At 42.8% G+C, this 19,829-nt stretch overlaps 1 protein-coding gene across 1 annotated transcript in view; it reads left to right on the top strand.

The window, feature by feature from the left end:
• The window catches only part of grm8b (glutamate receptor, metabotropic 8b), a gene marked incomplete at its 3' end in the record, with an annotated part of 96,755 nt that overhangs the window by 60,955 nt on the left and 15,971 nt on the right, over positions 1-19,829 (top strand). Inside the window, exons 3-5 of the mRNA XM_084476711.1 lie at positions 564-699; positions 1,099-1,253; positions 4,308-4,445. Coding sequence (XP_084332837.1) covers positions 564-699; positions 1,099-1,253; positions 4,308-4,445 — 429 coding nt within the window. The remainder of the gene's footprint in view (positions 1-563; positions 700-1,098; positions 1,254-4,307; positions 4,446-19,829) is intronic.

Genomic DNA, 19,829 nt, shown 5'->3' with positions numbered 1-19,829 from the left:
AGTTCAATCTCTGTGTCACTTTGGATACATTTGTCTGCTACTTCTGGTATGAAAAGGCAATCGGTCGTGGAGCCCTCCTCTGAGGGGTCTGCTTGGTCTGTGAGGGGGTCCGACGGGTCTGTGAGCGAGAGTTAAATGGAGGGTAGTGGAGGGAAGGATGAGGGCTCTGGGAGACCAGTTGGCATGATGGAGGGGTCCGGAGGGTGTCTGGTGGTTCCTGAGTCCGTTGTTGTTGTTTTCACAGCTGTTTGTTTACAATCGCCGTGATGGATGGAGGACATCTGGCTTTTTGGAATGCCAGCCAGCAAACCCTGTGACGGGGTGTGTGTGTGTGTGTGTGTGTGTGTGTGTGTGTGTGTGTGTGTGTGTGTGTGTGTGTGTGTGTGTGTGTGTGTGTGTGTGTGTGTGTGTGTGTGTGTGTGTGTGTGTGTGTGTGTGTGTGTGTGTGTGTGTGTGTGGCAGCCAGCAAAAGACTAGGGCCAGTACATCACACTAAACAGTGAATGTAATCAAGTCTCTCTCTCTCTCTATCTCCCTCTGTGTGTCTATGTCTCTCTCCCCAGGTGGGGTGTGTATAGCTCAATCTGTGAAGGTCCCCAGGGAGCCACGACCAGGAGAGTTTGATAAGACCATCCAGCGGCTGATGGAGACCCCCAACGCCCGTGCTGTCATTATGTTCGCCAATGAGGACGACATCCGGTAGACAACACACACACACACACACACACACACACGTAAATGTTGCTCATGTTTTGATCAGCAAGAATCCATTCTTGGGATTCATTCTATTAATTCTAATTATGTGTTTTCCCCTAAAACATCGGTGTACATATAAAAAGCAATCTCCAGGTCTACACAAAAATAGGCCTTAGCGTCTTGGTTTGGTTGATTCTCTCTATCACTCCCTATGGTTGATTCTCTCTGGGCTTCCTCTCTATCACTCCCTATGGTTGATTCTCTCTGGGCTTCCTCTCTATCACTCCCTATGGTTGATTCTCTCTGGGCTTCCTCTCTATCACTCCCTATGTTTGATTCTCTCTGGGCTTCATCTCTATCACTCCCTATGGTTGATTCTCTCTCCTTCTCTCTGTCTGGCAGACGCATCCTGGATGCGGCCAAAAGGAACAACCAGTCCGGCCACTTCCTGTGGGTGGGCTCGGACAGCTGGGGCTCCAAGATCTCACCGGTGGTCGGGCAGGAGAAGGTGGCTGAGGGGGCCATCACCATCCTGCCCAAGAGAGCCTCAGTGGACGGTGAGTTGTGGAGGATCCCCCTTATCCCTCCCTCTCTCACCCACCCTCCATGCTCCAGGTTTACATGTTTCAAACTGTGAGGGGGCAGGATATCTCTGAAGGTTTCATAGGTTTTTAGGGGCCTTTTGTGCCTTGTGATAGGTCAATGAAGACACACAGGAAACTGTGTTAAGAGAGAGATTGTAGCCTGGAGAGAGTGCAGCATGTGCGTGACCGTTGACTAAGCCATTGCCTATTTGGTTGGCGCACCAGCAAGTTAAATGGACACTTTTTCTGAAAGTGCATGCATTGTTAGCGCCCAATTAAAAATTGGGCGGGAATTAAACCCCCAACCTTGGAAGCGTTAATGCCATGCTTTACCAGTTGAACTAGCCAGGAGGTTTTTCATTTATCTGTTTGATTATATCATCAGTGAGAAAAGAGGCCATTTTCATGTTCTAATCACTAACCAGCGTAACACCCCGGCCACATAAAGAGAACCAAACCAGAGTGGAGTGCGAGGAAGACATTGGTTTATTCATAAAATGCAGTAATTCTACTAAACAAAAAATGTCCGGAGGAGGAGACGTGGTGGTGGCTGCAGTACCGTTCATAGTGCCGTGCAAAAGGGGGGCGGCTTTAGTAAGTCACAAATAAATTTGTGTAGCGGTAGAGGGGAAGTTGAGGCAGTAGAAAACATGCTGTCTCCATGTCTGTCTTTTGTTGAACTTGGCACAGGTGGTCGTTGAATAGGTATTGGATCCTTATATTTTCCTACTTCCATTCAAACCGACCTCATCCGTGTTAGATGGTTGTTTCGATGTTAGGTTACACTTGGCTGCCAGGTTTCATTATGAATCGGTCTAGGCTGTAATTATGACTAAGCCTTTGCTTTGAAGAACAGAAAGGTTACAGAATGAATGGGTGAGCTTGAGCTGTAGGGAAAATAAATAGATTGATTTTTAAAATAGAAAAAAATATATCAGAAAAGAAAAACATTTTGAGTGAAAGACCCCTCAAGAAACCCTGCCAGAGATGTAATCTCACATTGGTTGGCTGAATATTTTTTCTCAATGCAGGGCGGGCAAATAATGCACGGCATTGTCAACTTGGCAAACAGGCATCAAAAAAGCCAACCGACATTGAGAAAATATAGAAAAGCCCTAAAAAGGGCGTGTATAGCTTTTTGAAAAGTGCCATTGGTGTCACTCACCCACTCCCTCAGGGTGAATGGAGCGGCTTGAAACACATGAACCGTTTGTCTTATTTTTGTCTCGAAAGCCAGATGTGTGTCCCCTGTTTGGAGTTAATCTGTGTTCCCGAGCTTCTGCCCCTGTTTGTTAGCTATTTTTGTTTCTGCCTGGTTGTTTTTCTGTATTTCTGCTGGATCCTAGTAAACCTGTGCTGTACCTGCTTTCAATATTTTATTTTTATGCAAAGTTCACAGTTTGCAACTGCCATGGCGCTTTTTCTGTAAATGTTACAGAAATATTGCATAAATACATGGTTGAATTATTACAACCATGTATTTAACTGACATTCATTAACTGATTCACAGCCCTATATATATATTATATAGCGCTGTTATAGAGTCTAGGTTTCAAGAAAGCCTTGTTTTGCTTCCCATTGAACTATGTTAACATTTAAGTGCTATGGTTACAATTGTTTGGCTACCTCACCCTTGGTTTTGCTGTTTAAAGAGAGCAGTTCATTTTGGAAATCAATCTTGCTCACCATTGAAGCAGCAGAGTCGCCAGTTAGTTTCACATAAAGCAGAAGGAATTAGCAGCGAGCAGCCTTATCCTATGAGCTTATAGACACTTCAATAGTTTCAACTAACATGGGGATGTGTGAATAATGACAAGTAAAGGACAGCTCTTACATGTGCAAACCTAAAAAATACACCCACAGACGGGGAGAGTGAAGCCGGCTCTCCAGTGTGAGGCAGGCTGGTTCTTCCTATAACTGAGATCAATGAAGCGGGCTATATGTTTATGGTTCAGTGTAGGCTACCTTTATTGAGAGTCTGGCGATTTAAAGAGGAATTACTTAAATGTCCCATGACATGCCACCAGGTGTGAGTGTGATTAGCCGTTACAAGACGTTTTGAAAATCTGTCGGTTATGACATCACAGATGGGCGTGTCCACCTAGATGTGTGACGGATAGATGAGCAACGTTTGCTACAGTCCACTGGGTAGGCTAGTAGACTGATCTATCCAGCACACATCTAGGTGGACACTCCCACCTGTGATGTCATAACAGACTGATTTTCAAAACGGCTTGTAGCGGCTAAGCACACGCACACCTGGTGGCATGTCATGGGACCTTTAAATGCAGGAGAAGCATTAATTGTCTCAGTGACTGAACAATGCCGCACTTCTTGCCCACAATTCGTCTTGTGCACAATAGTTTTTTGTGTCGGCTCCTGTATTTGCTAGTTGCCATTAGGCAACAAGGTTCTGCACCGTCATGTCACTTAGCTTGTCTCTCATTGAAAATTAATGTCCCGTCTTAAAAGGAGAGTACCTGCATAATGCATCAAAAGAATGTGTGGCATTAAAACTAATTTGTGTTAACACCATTATTATCGAGTTTATCGCCCAGCTCAAATGATTATACATTGTATTTTTTGCCACTTAATTCCTGCAATGCTGCTAGGAAAATGAACAGAACAATAACATCAAAGGTCTAACCGGCAGTGATTCCACAGCTAGTGGGTGGTTAGTCCTCAAAGGAGCCGTTGTCACTCAACGGCAGTTCTGAAAAACAAAGTGCTGGATTTCAAGCAAAAATTACTATGAGATATGTACAAATTATGCATTTTATACTGATCCCCTTTTGGATGATTCCCTATGGTGATAATGAACCTCTGAAATATTTATTATTAACATTAATCTGCAGCGAACAAACACCTTGGTTTACAGCTGTGATTCCTGTAGTAGAACAATATGCTGCATCTTTTTCCTTGCTTCTAGAAACCATAATAATCATCTGGCCTCACCGTGTGATTCCTGTCTGGTGCCTTGTTCTGTGGTTCTGTGGTTCTGATGTTCTGGTCATTCCTCCTCCCCAGCGTTCGATCGCTACTTCAGGAGCCGCTCTCTCTCCAACAACCGCCGGAACGTCTGGTTTGCAGAATTCTGGGAGGAGAATTTTGGATGCAAGCTTGGGATGCACGGCAAGAAGCCCGGAAGTCCTAAGAAATGTACAGGTACTGTACATTTTCTACTGTACAACGCCAATACAAGCATTAGACACAAGTACCAAATGTAACCGCCAAACATGAGTACCAGACGCGAGTACCAAACACAAGTACATCTACAGTACATTAATTTTAAGGTACGCCTTTAAATGCTTGGGATGTGGATCTGAATGGCTCTGAAGTGGCAATATTTTGCTTGGGTGGAGCTATTCTACTCTATTTTGCTGGTTGTGATCATGTAGAACTTTTAGTTTTAATGAGTTTATTTCTATGGTCCTTTATCACAGTGACTGGTTCCAAGGGCATTACAACCCACGTCACACTACCCTGCTCTGCCTTTGTCTGTGTTCTATTGCTCAGCCTGACCCTTGAACCATGAATGGATAGCACCACTACAACTACGATAAAGCGGTCCAACAAGTCTTCCTTTAAGGGAGTTGTTTTGGCCAAATCGGTCAGAGAGTGTGAAGAATCTAGCCAACCGTTCCCCGGCAATGAGATGTTTCCATGTAATTGGTTGAAGTGTTGAGAGGGTTCACCCGACACTACAGCCCTATTAGTATGTGGTTGTATGGCTGCCCCCTGGTTTACTGCCTTCAGACTTGTGTGAAGATTTTCAAGTGTGGTTTTCAACAAGAAGTAAGAAGTAAACAGCTGCAGCGATGCCAGCTCCACTGGCAGAGTTTCAAGTGAGCAAGCATCCGTTGCAATAAATATAAGAGGGAGTAGACGGTAGCACGCTGTGCCAATAGTACACAGATTTATAAGAACGTATTTGTGGCGGTGTTCCAATTCAGACCGAACAGAAACATGGCTGAATGTGCTTCATGCTGATACATTCAAAATATGCACACACATTGAATATGCTGATACTTAGACAGTGCCAACATGCGCATGGTGACGTAGAGACAACATGCCAATACAGACAACTTGCTTGTACAGCTATACAGACAATATGCTAATAGTGATATAAAATCAACATGCTAATATGGAAAAACAATCAACATGCTAATGCATACATACAGTCAAAATGCTAATGCCGACAACACGCTGATACAGAACACATGCTGCTAATTCGGTCCCACAACATGCCAACATGCCAATGCAGACACACAATACAATAATTTTTTTATACAAATAATACTGTTATTTGTATATCGGTTGCTTGTTTTGAAGTCATTGTTTCTTCCTATAAAAGAAAGCTATGGAGAATGTGCTGCTGTCCTCACTGTGTGGAGGTCAACAGGCGGCACCAAAACCAGCAGGGCCTTTAGTCAGGTTTGGTGCCCCTCTTCTCCGTGCTCAGATCGCTGAGCTCATGGCCTGCATCCAGGACCTGGCAGTTCCAACCGTGATGATGTCCAACAAGCGCTGTGTAGAACCTTGGTCAGACAACGAGCTAATTAGCTGAAAGTGAAAGCCATCACATTAAGGTTGCTTGACCTTAAATTTAAAGGTCAAGATTAAATTACAATTCTTATCGAAACAAACACCTTTAAAGGCTTTAAAGGTGTTTACTATGTGGTATATTTTGTCACTATGCATATATTGTTACGCTGTGTGTGTGTGTGTGTGTGTGTGTGTGCACATTTGACCTTGCAGCACACATTTTGTTTATTTGTTCATGGATGCGTGCAAGTCATTTGTCACCACTTCCCCCTTCATCAACAATGTTTGTACCAGTAGCACACCTACACCACATATCATTAACCCCACCCCTCTGCTCTGCTCCGCAGAGCATAACTAACACCCCGTCTACAGGACATACTGTAACTAACAGACAGGTGTCTGGGAAGCCACAGCCACTGTAATGAGTCATTCCAATTCTGCTGTTGTTTTAACACCTCGCCTCTAATACTGATTTTTTCGTATATTGTGTGTCGGCCTATCTCAATTTATTTATGTTACTCATTGACTAGCTCTCAAATGCACATTCTTTCTCACTTGCACACTTTAACTGTCTCCCTCTCTGCACCTTTTTTTCCCTCACTATCGCTCTTTCTGTCCATCTCTCTCTTGCTCTCGCTCTCTCTCGTGCTTTCTTGCTCTCATTCTCTTACTCTCTGCGTTGTGAAGATATACAGGAAATAGATTGATTTATCTGTCAACAGCATGCCGGCACCACAATCTGATTAGTGTTATGTGTATTTTTAAAATGGAGGAGAGAGAGAGAAAGAGAGGAATATAGAGAGCAGCATCACATTGTGATGGAGGGACAAAAAATTCATCTTGGCGACGGTGAACCACAGGGTGCAGAAAGCCCTCCTGCTGTGATTGGTAAAACACGTGTGTCCCGGCACCCTCTACAGAGCAGAGCTGGGTTGACGGCTGCATGCAACGCACAGACTCTTTTTACAGCGCTGTTATTTTAATCCACCAGTGGTCCATGCACACTTTATTCTATTTTTTAATTAATCATGGCAATTTTCAACACCAATTTTATTTTCACGCAATGTGTACAAAATAATGATTATGAATAATTCAATTCCACACGCAGCATATATTCTATTATGCCACTAATATTGTACACACAAACTGATTAATCTCCCCAGCATTCTGCACACCCGGAAGGATTAAATAATGTTGAGTCTGTCTTCATTGTCCTATTGGGAACCTTGTTCGGCTTGCGACTCAAACGATAATAGCTCCTGGTCCCCGAGCAGCGTTTCATAATTAATACGTACACAAACACCAACACATCGCATCAAAATAACACACGCACAATGCACAATGTTAAGCTACCGCTTCCTGCTGCTGCGGGCTATCCGGAGCAGACGTGATCTCTGGATCAAATTAATGAATGTTTTACGTTTACAGTCTATAGGCAGGGGAACATATGCCACATGCTGTCTAGTGGGGCTCTCACAGAGATAACACTTGGTGGGGGCCCTACCTGCTAGGAGAGGGGCCCCTTCCTGGTGGGCGGGGTGTGGCCCTGGGGGGGGGGGGTTCAACTGGTGCAGCAGGAGCACTAGGGCACCGTTGGCATGGAAACTGCTTTGACCCCGAGGACCCCCTGCCGCTCTTGAGGGAGAGGGGGGGTTGGGGGTGGGAGAGGGGGGTGGGAGGTGGTTCAGGAGCAGCAGCTGCTCCCGTTGTTGTGCTGATCGTTAGTAGTTGAGATGTACCCCAATACCCGGGTGGGGTTGATACAGGGGTGATACCAGGACGCAGCGGACATACACGCACAAACTACACGCACAAACACACACACGCACGCACGCGCACACACACACACACACACACACACACACACACACACACACACACACACACACACACACACACACACACACACACACACACACACACAGCTGAATCAGCACATCTTCCACAGGTCACCATCCATCTGCATGTTTGTGTGGTTTTGTTTGTGTGTATACGTGCAACTTCCAGGTGATGCAGGAGGACAGACAATTTTTAATGTCATGTTGGTTGTAACTTTTCCCCAGGAGTCAAGAAAGTTGAATGACTCTTGATTTGATGCTCGGATTGCTTCTCTCTGTCTCTGTCTCTGTCTCTCTCTCGCTCTTGACATACAATGTGTTGTGTTATGTCTGGAGTCTACATGCTGTTCCACGCTTTGAGCAAGCCGCCTATCTAGCTCTTGTGATATCTCATCTCAGTTACTCAGAGCCCTGGCTCTAGATTCAGACTGCTTCATACAGTTAAATAACCACCTAGCTGCACAGTGCCTTATTAATGTTTTAGAGCTGTGTCATTAGAAAGCATTAGCGATGCTGTGGGTATCCAACAGTTAATGCTTAGCACTCTTAGTCAGAGAAAATGTAATTGATGCATACCGAATTATTATAATATTTGTAAAATGATTAATTCATATTTTTTTGTCGATTTCCGAGCGTAAATGGATGTAGCGGATCCATTTGTTATCTCTTTATTAATTGTCATAATTCTATTTTTTTTTGTTGCCTCTGAGAGAGGCTCGTATCTCTCATTGTGGTTTGTTGTTTACAGGTGTATGCAATGGATATAAGTTGTTGTACAATTTAATGGAGCTCATGAGTGCCCTCAGATTGATAGCTCAGCATTTATGATCTCCGACAACAACTCGCCTCAGCTTCGCCAGCTGGATTTGCGTGTAGGAGTGGTGTGTTGACCGGGATGTGTGTGGAGGTCTGTGTTTATTGTCGAGTGTTTATTATTTATGTGATTCAGAGATGTTTGCATGGTTATGAGTACTGAACCATACATCCATATCCCATATTGCTTGCCTTTTGCGTGTGCATTCTGTAAACTCGGAGCACCCCTGCTTAATATTCAAGCCCCCCATAGCACCAGCAAGAAATATACCACATTAGAAATAAGAAGAACATGATTTCAGTACTAATGTGCTTCAATTGACTTAATTTTCTCTAAAGTAACTTTAGAGAAAATGAAGTTCTCTAAAAATAACTCGATAGTCTAGTACTAGTCTAGTAGATCCTTGAAATTACTTGTTGTATCTTCATGGTGGAATGCACTTTTTGAAAATTTCCCAGTTAAATAAATGTAATGTAATGTTGCAAATAGTTAATTAGACGCTGTTGATTCTGAGTTTCAACAAACTGCAAAGCCCGGAGACGGATGAAACAGCCACCCCAGCCACCGATGCACCCAGACCTGGTAGACGATTCTGGTGCTTTGTTTGTGATCATAGTTCAACACACTGAGCACAGTTTAGACCTTTGTGATCTGAAGCGTCTGCCCACACAGCGACCTTATTGGTTGTTGAGGGTCAGAGCGGTGTTCATCCAGTGGTGTGGTTAGCCTGGTTGGTCAAGACTCCTGGTGGACAGGTGGTAGTTCAGAATCATCCCTGAGGTGGTTGAGTGGGTTTATGACCCGGATCCAGACAAAAACCGACCAGGGTCCGGTGTGTTTTCACTATCAAGTGACTTCAAGATAGGGTTCAATCAACTGTAGCCCATTAGTTTCCTCGTGGCTTGCCGGCTCCTTGAACCCAGGGACGCTTATTATTGTATTATCCGCACAACCACTCAAGGCGACTCCACATCTTACATAAATGTTAAGGCGCAGTTTAACAGGCGGGGGTGTCACAATATATTTTCATAACTCCATGCCAAGCAGAGACACAAGCGCAGCACTAAGAGTTGTTAAGTAAGAGGTGAGGGCTGCAGATGTGGGTGTTATTGGTTCTTGGCTAACAAGCTCCCTGCTTCTCCAGCACCTCATGGTGAACAGATGCATTTTCTATCAGGCTGTGATTGTTTTTTAACGAGCAGTCAAGAGAAAATAAGATGAGATCCCTTTAAAGCCTGATGAGCAACTTTAATTGTTGGAGGGGCTCACATTAACACACTACGAAGCACAACTTTTAAAAGCTTTGGAAGTGACAATAGCTGTTTTTAAAGGCACACTGTTGCTAGTTCTGCATCCTTTACAAATCAGTTTATTTCCTGGTCTCTGGGTTATTGTTTTTTATCAACCAAATTAATCCTGACTGCTCTGTATCGATTGCACCCGGGCAACAGATATTAATATTTAGTTAGGTTTAAACATAAATAAAAGTTTTATTTTGTTCAAGTATAATTCAACAAATATACTGGGCCTTAGTATTGTATTGAAGTGAGTATTGAAAGTAGCAAGTCTTGATTGTTGACTGTTTAGGCTGCACAGAATTAGTCGGAGTGCAGTGTTTCATCTCATAGCATAATTAAGCAATATCACACGAGAGGGAGTGCTGTTGTACTGTATATCAGCACGGCTGTGATTCGGTCGTAGGCACGAGGCCGCAGGCCGAGTGCCGCAGATAATCACACCGTGCTGATATACAGTACAACAGCACGACCTCGAGTGTGATATTGCTTTTATACAACAGTGCTACGAGCACATTTTATTAGTTAACAGTAATAAGAAACAAGAGATTATGATTTGTTTGTTTAGTAATCATTTATTCGGCTCCGCCAACAAAAATAGTTCCGCAACTGAAGGGAGACTAGGCTGTTGCCAGGCAACACATATACAGTACATAAACATTCCTAGACACAAGCTCGCTACTCTGTGTCAGAGCGATAGGCTCTGCTCTGTGTCCGCCGCTACTTTGTATCATTTACATTTATCTGAATGTTTCCATTTATTGTGCAACCACTGAAATATGTCCATCTTTACCGTGCAAAGTTTGCCACAATCTAAGATAGGCTATTTAACAGCTGATGTAACGTTAGCTAATAACGGTTATTAGAACGCCCGTACAGCGGAGTGATTATGTCTGTGAAAAGTCCCAGTGCTGTTATACTGTATATCAGCACTATGGAATGTCTCGTTGTCCAATCAAATTGCTCGGTTGGGACCGGTCGGAACTAACTGTTGTATAATAGACCATAACTTAAAGTAGTAATCTCAAAGGCCTCTGTTTACTTATGTTGGTAGCATTGGCGATAAGATGTAACGGTTCCCGTAGATCCCCCATCGGTGTGTTGCCACCGACACCCAGTTCGGAGCATTCATAATACTGCAAGGGCTCTCATCAGTGGGCTGTTGGATCAGTTATCACGGTGCTACCTCATCGGGTGATAGACAGTGACTTAACAGCTTTTTTTATTTACATGTCAATTTTCTAGATTGCCACTTTAAATGATCACAAATGATATTGTAATATAATATATCATAAAATGTCACATCAAATATCATATCATAACATATAACATAACATATAGCATATCATAACATATAATATAGGATTTTGACAGTATATACTAAGATGCCTGTCCGTCTGTATATCTAACCCATCTACCTGTCTATATGGGTGTCATAACCTATCCTACCATAAAATGTGCTATCATAACATATCCTATAATAACATATGCTTAGGACAAGTCTGCACCACTACATTCTGACCTGGTCCTATTGAATGGCTCTTTAGCTCAAGAAAGAGGGCAAGAGAAAAGGAGAGAGAGATTAAGTGTGTGAGAGAGGGATAGAGATAATGTAGGGAGAAAGAGGGTAAGAATAGTAAAGAAAGAGGCAAGGGAAAGAAAGAAGGCGAGGAGAGAGCATTCACATTGACCTTAAACAGTCAACCTAATCAACACAGCAACCTTTTGCACAATGTTGATCTTTCATCGACCTCTATTAACGCAACTGTTAAACTCAAGAGAACCCAGACACTTAACACATCATAATAATCCAATATTACCCCCAGATCCACATCCAAGTTTAGTCCTTGACTTCAGCTGCTGCTGCTCATTGTGGTTACTGTGTGTAGATGTTTTGTTTTAGTTGTTTCTGTGTGTGTCCTTGCATATGTGTCATGCAGGTGTTATACGCAGAGCCAGCAGTGATGCTGTACTGAATTTAAATATCAGCCTGTTTGTGCGACACTAGGGCATTAGTAGGGGAGAGAGAGGGAGATTTATGCAAGAGAGGAGGAACCCTGGGCTCAAAGATCAAGAGCTGTGCGAAGCCTCTCTTCGGGGGGGGGGGGGGGTCCATACTTCACTCAGTAATCATAATCTATTTATTAATAAATACAGTAAATATCTGAGTGCTGCGGGGTCAGAGGGTACACTGACAGCCCATGACAGCCCCTGGTTCCCCCACTTCCTTCCAGAAGTGTTTAAAATCAATTATCAAATAATTAAATTAAATTAATAATTAATTATAAAGGACAGAGTGATGCTGAACATACATACACACATAGCCCCGCCTCCTCCTTCTCTCTACTTTCTTCAGGTTGATGATGTCATCATCTGTTGCCCTGGTGTTGTGATGTGGAAAGATCGCTTCACTCACTCACTCGCTCACTAATTTACTCACTCACACTTCTAAGTCATTCAGACTCAGTCCCTCACAGATTTATTCAATCACTCACTCAATCAATCACTCCCTCATTCACAATCACTCACCCATTGACATATTCAACCCTATGTCTTTGTTCACTGCTTCATTCAAACCCATATCTATAAAAACAGCCATAAAGAGATTTCATGATGTGAACCTCTACATAGTCTGAGGCCTGTCAGACAAACGAAAAAAAGGCCCCCCCCCCATGTGTCTATGATATTGAGGAGCTTTCAGAGGCTCTCAAGGTCCATTGCTCTCCTCCAGGCTGTTGACCACCCAGCCTCTGTAACACTCTGCTTGTCAAGCCCATGGCAAGTTTCCTCCAATAGATTATCCTTCAGCGGCCATTGATTCCAATGTATAAATAGTGGGCATGCTTGGCCTGCTGAGCGTCAGTCAACACAGCATTGGCCGGGATCGTAGGAATGCAGCAGCAATACATCCACTGACCTGCTTAAACCCTAATGTTGTTCTCCGAGCTGTTGGAATCACGACGCATGGCTGCAGAATGAATTACAGGCAAGGTTGCGTTAATAAATCTTCGGAACGGCAGTAATCTTAGCCCAGGGCAACAGGAGTAATAATGTATCGCAGTTTATCATTAAAAAAGTCTCGAAAGTAGCTTTGACATTAAATCCATGGAGTACAACAAGCCTTGTGCTGTCCTTATCTCTGAAAACACGCATTTGGGTTGCGCTTAGGCCGACAGAGCTCTGCATGTTGCACATATGTTTGGTCTCTTCAAGTTTGGTATGTTCCCTCAAGTATATTTTATCTCACAGCAAGGTGAATCTTGAATTGTATGTAGGATACAAGTACTAGCGAACTAGTATGGTATGTGTATGTATGATATTTTTCAACTTACATTTATTTAATATGTATATATAATATAATGTATATATTTATGTTTATTTATATACAATCTCATCTAAAATCTAAACATTTAACATTTTTAATTTCCACTTGTTTAATGTGTTGGTATGGAAGCATATATGTAGTAAAATTCAAATAGCAATGCAATTTGCAATTTGCAATTCAATAAGTCATTACATTGTGCAATTGACAATTCATTATGCAATTTAATAATGTAATTTGTAAATATGTTATTCAAAGTGTATTTTAATATGCAAAGTGACAATGAAATCCTCAATAAAATTTGCAAAAGTTATAACAATAAAAATAGAATAACATTTTGTCAAATTTTTTGAGTTCCTTTATTCAAATTGAAAAGCTATAGCGTCCCCGTGATTGCAATGCACTTCGCCACGCTCCGTGTGTTGCAAAATTCAAATGACATTTCAATCCGCAAAACACGTATCAGCCAATCGCGTCTGGGCGGGAACTACGTCACTTGCTCGTCAGACCAGCTGATCATCCACGCACGTTGCAATTTATTTTCTATGCCTACCATTGTGCCAGATTTGACTCTTAATAGGTCTATGGTTTGACTGAGTTTACGTAATTATAACTGAAAATGGCGGGAAAGACGGTCTGGCAGCTGCTGCGGGATAAATAAATAAATAAATTGCAACGTGCGTGGATGATCAGCTGGTCTGACGAGGAAGTGACATAGTTCCCGCCCAGACGCGATTGGCTGATACGTTTTGCAAAACGTTTTGCAAAACGATTTGCAAAGTGTTTTGCGGATTGAAATGTAATTTGAATTTTGCAACACACGGAGCGTGGCGAAGTGCATTGCAATCACGGGGACGCTATAGCTTTTCAATTTGAATAAAGGAACTCAAAAAATGTTATTCTATTTTTATTGTTATAACTATTGTAAATTTTATTGAGGATTTCATTGCCACTTTGCATATTAAAATACACTTTGAATAACGTATTTACAAATTACATTATTAAATTGCATAATGAATTGTCAATTGCATAATGTAATGACTTATTGAATTGCAAATTGCATTACCATTTGAATTGCAAATTGCAAATTGAATTGCCATTTGAATTTTACTACATATATGCTTCCATATGTTGGAACCATTGAGCTGTGATACAGAGAAAACACAAAGGGAGCACGGAGGAGATGTTTTGTTAAATAAATAAATGATGATGTGCAGAGAATGATGGGGTGCAATAACTGTGCCAGAATCCGCTGGATGTATTACTATAATTTTCTTTGTCCTCTGGCAGGCGTGAATTGTGATCATCTGGTGAACACCTGCAGGAACAATCTCTTCCAGATCCCCCTGTATTTAGAGCTCACCCGCCAGGGCTCGTTGTTAAGCAACAACTGTCAGGCCTTTGGGGAGGCACATCCTGTACTCCTCACAGTCACATTAACGCTGTATTCATTTAGGAGGAACCTTTGTCCAAAGCATATAATCAGTATTGGAGGAACTGCCATTGTATGTTCCTTGTTGCTTATTGGGTGTACACCAGTGGCAATTTCTTTTAAGTGCGTCTCGACGGTCGTTGGATAATGCTGCGATTATGTCCCTCCCTCTGGGGGTGAATGGAGGAGTGGGCTGGCCTGGACGCTGGGCTTCTGCGTGATGATTGGAGGGTTTGCGAAAGACTGAGTTGCCGTTTGAGTGACACCGATTTTGAACTATAAAACGTTGCAGGAGCTCTCTTTAGTCCTCAGTCCCATCGCAGATTTTGCAAGCGAGTTGAAAGACAAACTGCAACCAATTTCTTTATATTTGCATTATATTTGCAATTTTCATCGTACATTTCGTACACTTATACACCCAATTCCTTGTTTCAGTTTAACATAATTCCCACATTTCCTTGTTCAAGTTTAATATCGTTTTGATAGTTGGCCATCACTTTGATTCAGGAAGCCTGAGGTCTGAACTTCAAGTCCTGTATTCAGATCAGGACTTGCAGGGTGACAGGGGAAAGCTGTGTGATTTCTTGGTGTTCCTTAAAGATATGGAGTTGGACAGTGCAATGCCTCAGCTTTACAAACTGTTCACATTAGTGGCAACAATTGGAGCTATATCTTCAGGTGTAGAAAGGAGCTTCTCCTGTTTAAAGTGGCTCAAGTCCTACACCCATAACACCATGGGCCATGGCCGTTTAAGCAGCCTAGCTCTGCTGGCCATTGAGAGGACACTGGTCAAGTCACTGGAGAATACAGCTAGTTGGTATGACAGGGTCACAGAGCATTTCCTTGAAAAGGAACAGAATTTACATATTCATAAATTGACAATTATGTATATATATAAACATGATGTATATATGATGTAGGCCGAAAATGAGCTTCCCCTCTTTGAAAGACCAGCAGCCGCCACTGGTGTACACATCTACTAGCATTCACAAATGCAGGCTCTCTCGAAGTCCAAAAGCTGAGGTTGTGTTCAGCAGAAATGGTTAGCTTTTTCAGAAACAAGCTCTATCCACACAACTGTATGTAAACCTTTTCAAAGCAGGAGGGACAGTAGCCTTGTCCTCTCTCGTTTGCTTTAGAAATGACAAATGGATGGACAAATGTCTGGATAGAAACCGTTTCTGCCTCTATGGTTGCTCCTGTAAAGCAGGAGAGTGACTACGGCCCAGCTGATGATAGTCGCCCCGCAGATGGAATCTGTCTTTAATTCCAGGCTTAATACAGCTGTCTAATAATAATAATAATAATAATAATAATAATAGATTGAATTTATATAGCGCTTTTCTAGACACTCAAAGATGCTTTACAGTGAAGGGGGGACCTCACTAACCACCACCAATGTGTAGCACCTGAGGTGGAGAGTGAGGGAATTAATGAATGAGCCAATTATACAGGGGGATGATTAGGGGGCCAGATTGAATGAGCCTGGTTGGGCAGTTTTAGCCAGGACACCGGGGGATCCCCTACTCTTTGCGATAAGTGCCCTGGGATCTTTTATGACCTCAGTGAGTCAGGACCTCGGTTTTACGTCTCCTCCGAAGGACGGGGTTGGTCACAAGTTGTCAGAAAAGGTTGTTTTGGGTTTGGATTGGGCTGAACCTTGGTGGTCCGAGGGCCACAGTACCTTCTCTCCTCCCTGAGGGGACAACTAGTTGGGGTTTCCGGGATACTAACCCTCTGAATGGAATGGCAGTAAACGAGCAAAACTGCTTTTATCTGGTCTTTAAAACATGGACAGGTTAGATGAATGGTGGTCCACCAAGCATTGCTATATGCCCTCGGCTCTGCGAGAACGGTTTAGCCATGGCCATCTAAAACGGTTTTATGACCAAGTCTGCTGTGTATTTTCAATGAATATTTCCAGCTAACAAAAGATGGTGCAGATAAATGTCAGAATCAAATGCAAATTATGCATGTTCAGTGTTACAGATTTGTAACATTTAACAGAAGGTGGACAAATTTGGAGACTAGACCCTTACTAGAGCCCATCTGGACACTGGTTTGGACATCTGGACACTGATAAAGACATGATACACAATGAAGGATTAAAAACATGTGCTATTACTCTTATGTAATTGATCGTTGAAAGATATTCACCCCAGGCGGTTGGTTCAGTGGCATCGTCTAGTGTGGGCATATGTGACATTGTTTTGTCTAATTGTGGTGGAGACACATCTAATCTCGTCCAATCATTAGACCAAATTATCCCGGGCCACAACTAGTCAATGAGGTCTAATTGACCTCATTATTCTAATGGAAGTTTACATTAAAAGAATCAACCGCATTCAGATGTCTGGCGACTGTGATTCACACTCACAGAAATATCCTTTCGATACGCTGATGTTATTCCCTTGGCTATTCTCAAATCAATTATTTAACACTCAACACAACTTTAGCTTTGATTTCTGGGGATATTCAAATAATAATTTTCAAGTTATTTTTAACGCAGTGCTGATACTGTACTGTAAACACCGTAGGTCCTGGATGGTATAACACAGTTTTACAAAAAATAAAAACTCACATGAATTCACTTTCTGGACATGAAGGCGTCTGTGTTTGATTTATTCAGTAGTTGACATGAAAGGAGAGTGCTGGGTAGTTTTCCCCCCCACTGGTCATTCATCTAGCTTGTAACCGCTGTCACATATCAGATCAGACATCACGCCAGAGTTTAACTGTAACTCGTCCTCAGACGGAACGTTTTTCTCCTTCAGGACTCCTGGTTTAATCCCAGCTCACACATCAATGTCAATTTTTTGCGCATATAATAACATCCTCTTCATAATGGTTCATGTGTGGACTTTGAAACCTGCTCCACTGACCATCCCCTATAGCCCTCCTCCTGAACAAATACAACCCACTTCACTTCCAAACCACCACCTCGATCAATGAGAGCAGATCTCTTCCACAGACCTGTATCCCACCGGGTCCTGTTGATCTTCAGGTCTGTGGCGATCTGGTCTTTTGCTTCCTCTCTTCATTCACGGTGCAGAGCGGTCTCGGCGGAGACATCTTTATTAGCCAGCTCCTGATAGTATCTGACATGACGTGGAGGCAGCAGATAAACGACAGGCGGCTCGATGATAGAGCATGTTAATAAGAAGGGCTCACTTGCGCCAACGCAGCACATCATGGACAACCCCTTGTTCATTAATTTTCTATTCATGTAATTAGCCAAGCTAATGGAAACAGAAGCATGTCTCTGAGCACAGGCACCGAGATGAGGAGGAAAGGTCCCCCCCCCCACCCCCGCCTCCTGCGTGGAATTCGATTCATGTAAGCGATGTTTAATTGAAACGCCGGTGGGCGTGATGAATGGGGTGTGATGGAGCCGGCCTTCGGGCCCTGGATATCAGACTACATTCGGTACAAGCATTTGATCTCCCCCGTGTGGCTCATCCTCTGACCTGCAGGGGAACACCTCGGCGGGCTCCTCTGTTGTGAGGAGCGTGTCAGATGGCATTACCCGGTTACCTGCAGGTAATACTCAAAGATGGTTTTTGTCTCTGGCTGGAACTTTGTAGATTACACGGCAGACCCTTGATGCTCTGAGTTGTGAGGGTTTTCTCTACTACTGATGTTTTTGTGGTTGTGAGGGACGTGTCTAATTGAACGTATTGTATTTTATTCTGGTGGCAGATTATTGATATAAGGAACCAGATCAGGAACTTCTTACAAAAATGTTACTTCAAAAATACAAGGTGTCCAGCAGTGAAAGGTCATACCGTCTGCATACTAGAGCAGGGTTCTCTTCTGGGTGCTGGCTATCGTCTGCATACTACTAGAGCAGTGTTCTCCTCTGGGTGCTGGCTATCGTCTAGCGCCAAATTCCATCTCCAGTCAGGTCCTCACCCTCCACTGCTGCTGAGTCTCTAGTCCACTATGCTGGCATCCTAGGTTGCTGTTGATTGAAAGGGGATTACAGCTCTATGTTCCTATTCATTCAGGAGAACAGGGTGGGTGACGGATGGCTAATGCTGGTGCTCGGCCCCCAAGCCTCAAGCTCCCCTCCAGGCCAAAGGCGTGTGAAAGAAGCATAATGACTTTAATAATTGGAAATCACTCATTAGGGCATTATGGGACTGTGTTTTTTCAAATAAAATATTATGGGTCTTTCTTTTCCCCCCCCTGCGCATTATTTAATCATTGCTAATGAGGCAGAACAAAAAGTATTTTTTTTTCTCTTCATGGAATACTTACAAAGAAATGTCCTTCATCTTACAAGCCTCTTTCAGGCTTTTGTCTAATGCGAAAACTGGCTCAGCACGAGAGCTAAATAGGCCGGGAGTTATTAACGCTCTTTTAAAATGCAAGGCACGGACATGGAAACATGATTAACATAAGAAGACATAGTAGTAGAAATGAATAATTATAAGATTGTACAATTATAATAATAACCGGCAAACCATTAAACCAATGTTGTTCAAATATCCAGACTGCTCAATTTTGGTGTCTGACAATCCAGGTGACTCTAATATGTGATGTATGAAAGATTTAAGAGCTATAATTTCAGGGTAATTTGTTAGAAATGCCATTGCCATCCTTCAGCTTTTAGTGAATGCAGTGGAATGCTCTGAGAGTGTCTGTTCTGGTTGGCTGGGCCTGCTTCTGTATGAGACAGGGCATTTCTTCCCTAATTGGTTTGGGGACTCCATCTTGCCTGTCATTCACAGGTGCACAAATGCAGCACTTTGCACTGGTGGGGGAAAAGTAGGAAGAGTGGGAACAGAGAAGTAGGGGACTATAATGGGGGATTGTTTAGTTTTCGAAATGTTGCTCTCTTCTGCCGTATTCTGCTCTTACACTCTTAACAACTCTTACATCTTACTTCCAGCAATGCTAAGGACCAGACCTTGAAGGACCAATATGATAAAGCTTGTTTTATGACTAATCTTTGAGTTTGAAACATCCACTTGACTCTCTGAGTATTGTGCTGTTGGCCATCATGACTAACACATCCTCTGGTTCATCTTACGGCATTCTGTAGAGAATAATATTCACACCACAGTTATTCCCAGCCCTGACAAGAAACCGATGAACCCCATGGAAATCTGCCAGAAGTGCTGCTGATTAAATACCTTTTAACATCCAGACAAACATTGACTATATTGCCAATATTTATTTATCTATCGTTTATTTAGGAGTCACATGTGTTTAGTTCTGTCCCTGCGTCTTTATATTTGTCAGATCACTTCAAGCACTCAATAATGTTCACATTTACATACAGAGTTTACATCTCGGTT

Source organism: Micromesistius poutassou (assembly GCF_964030765.1).
Source record: "Micromesistius poutassou genome assembly, chromosome: 13".
Lineage (NCBI taxonomy): Eukaryota > Metazoa > Chordata > Actinopteri > Gadiformes > Gadidae > Micromesistius > Micromesistius poutassou.
The sequence above is the reverse complement of the archived record's forward strand: the minus strand, read 5'-3'. Positions and strand labels throughout refer to the sequence as shown.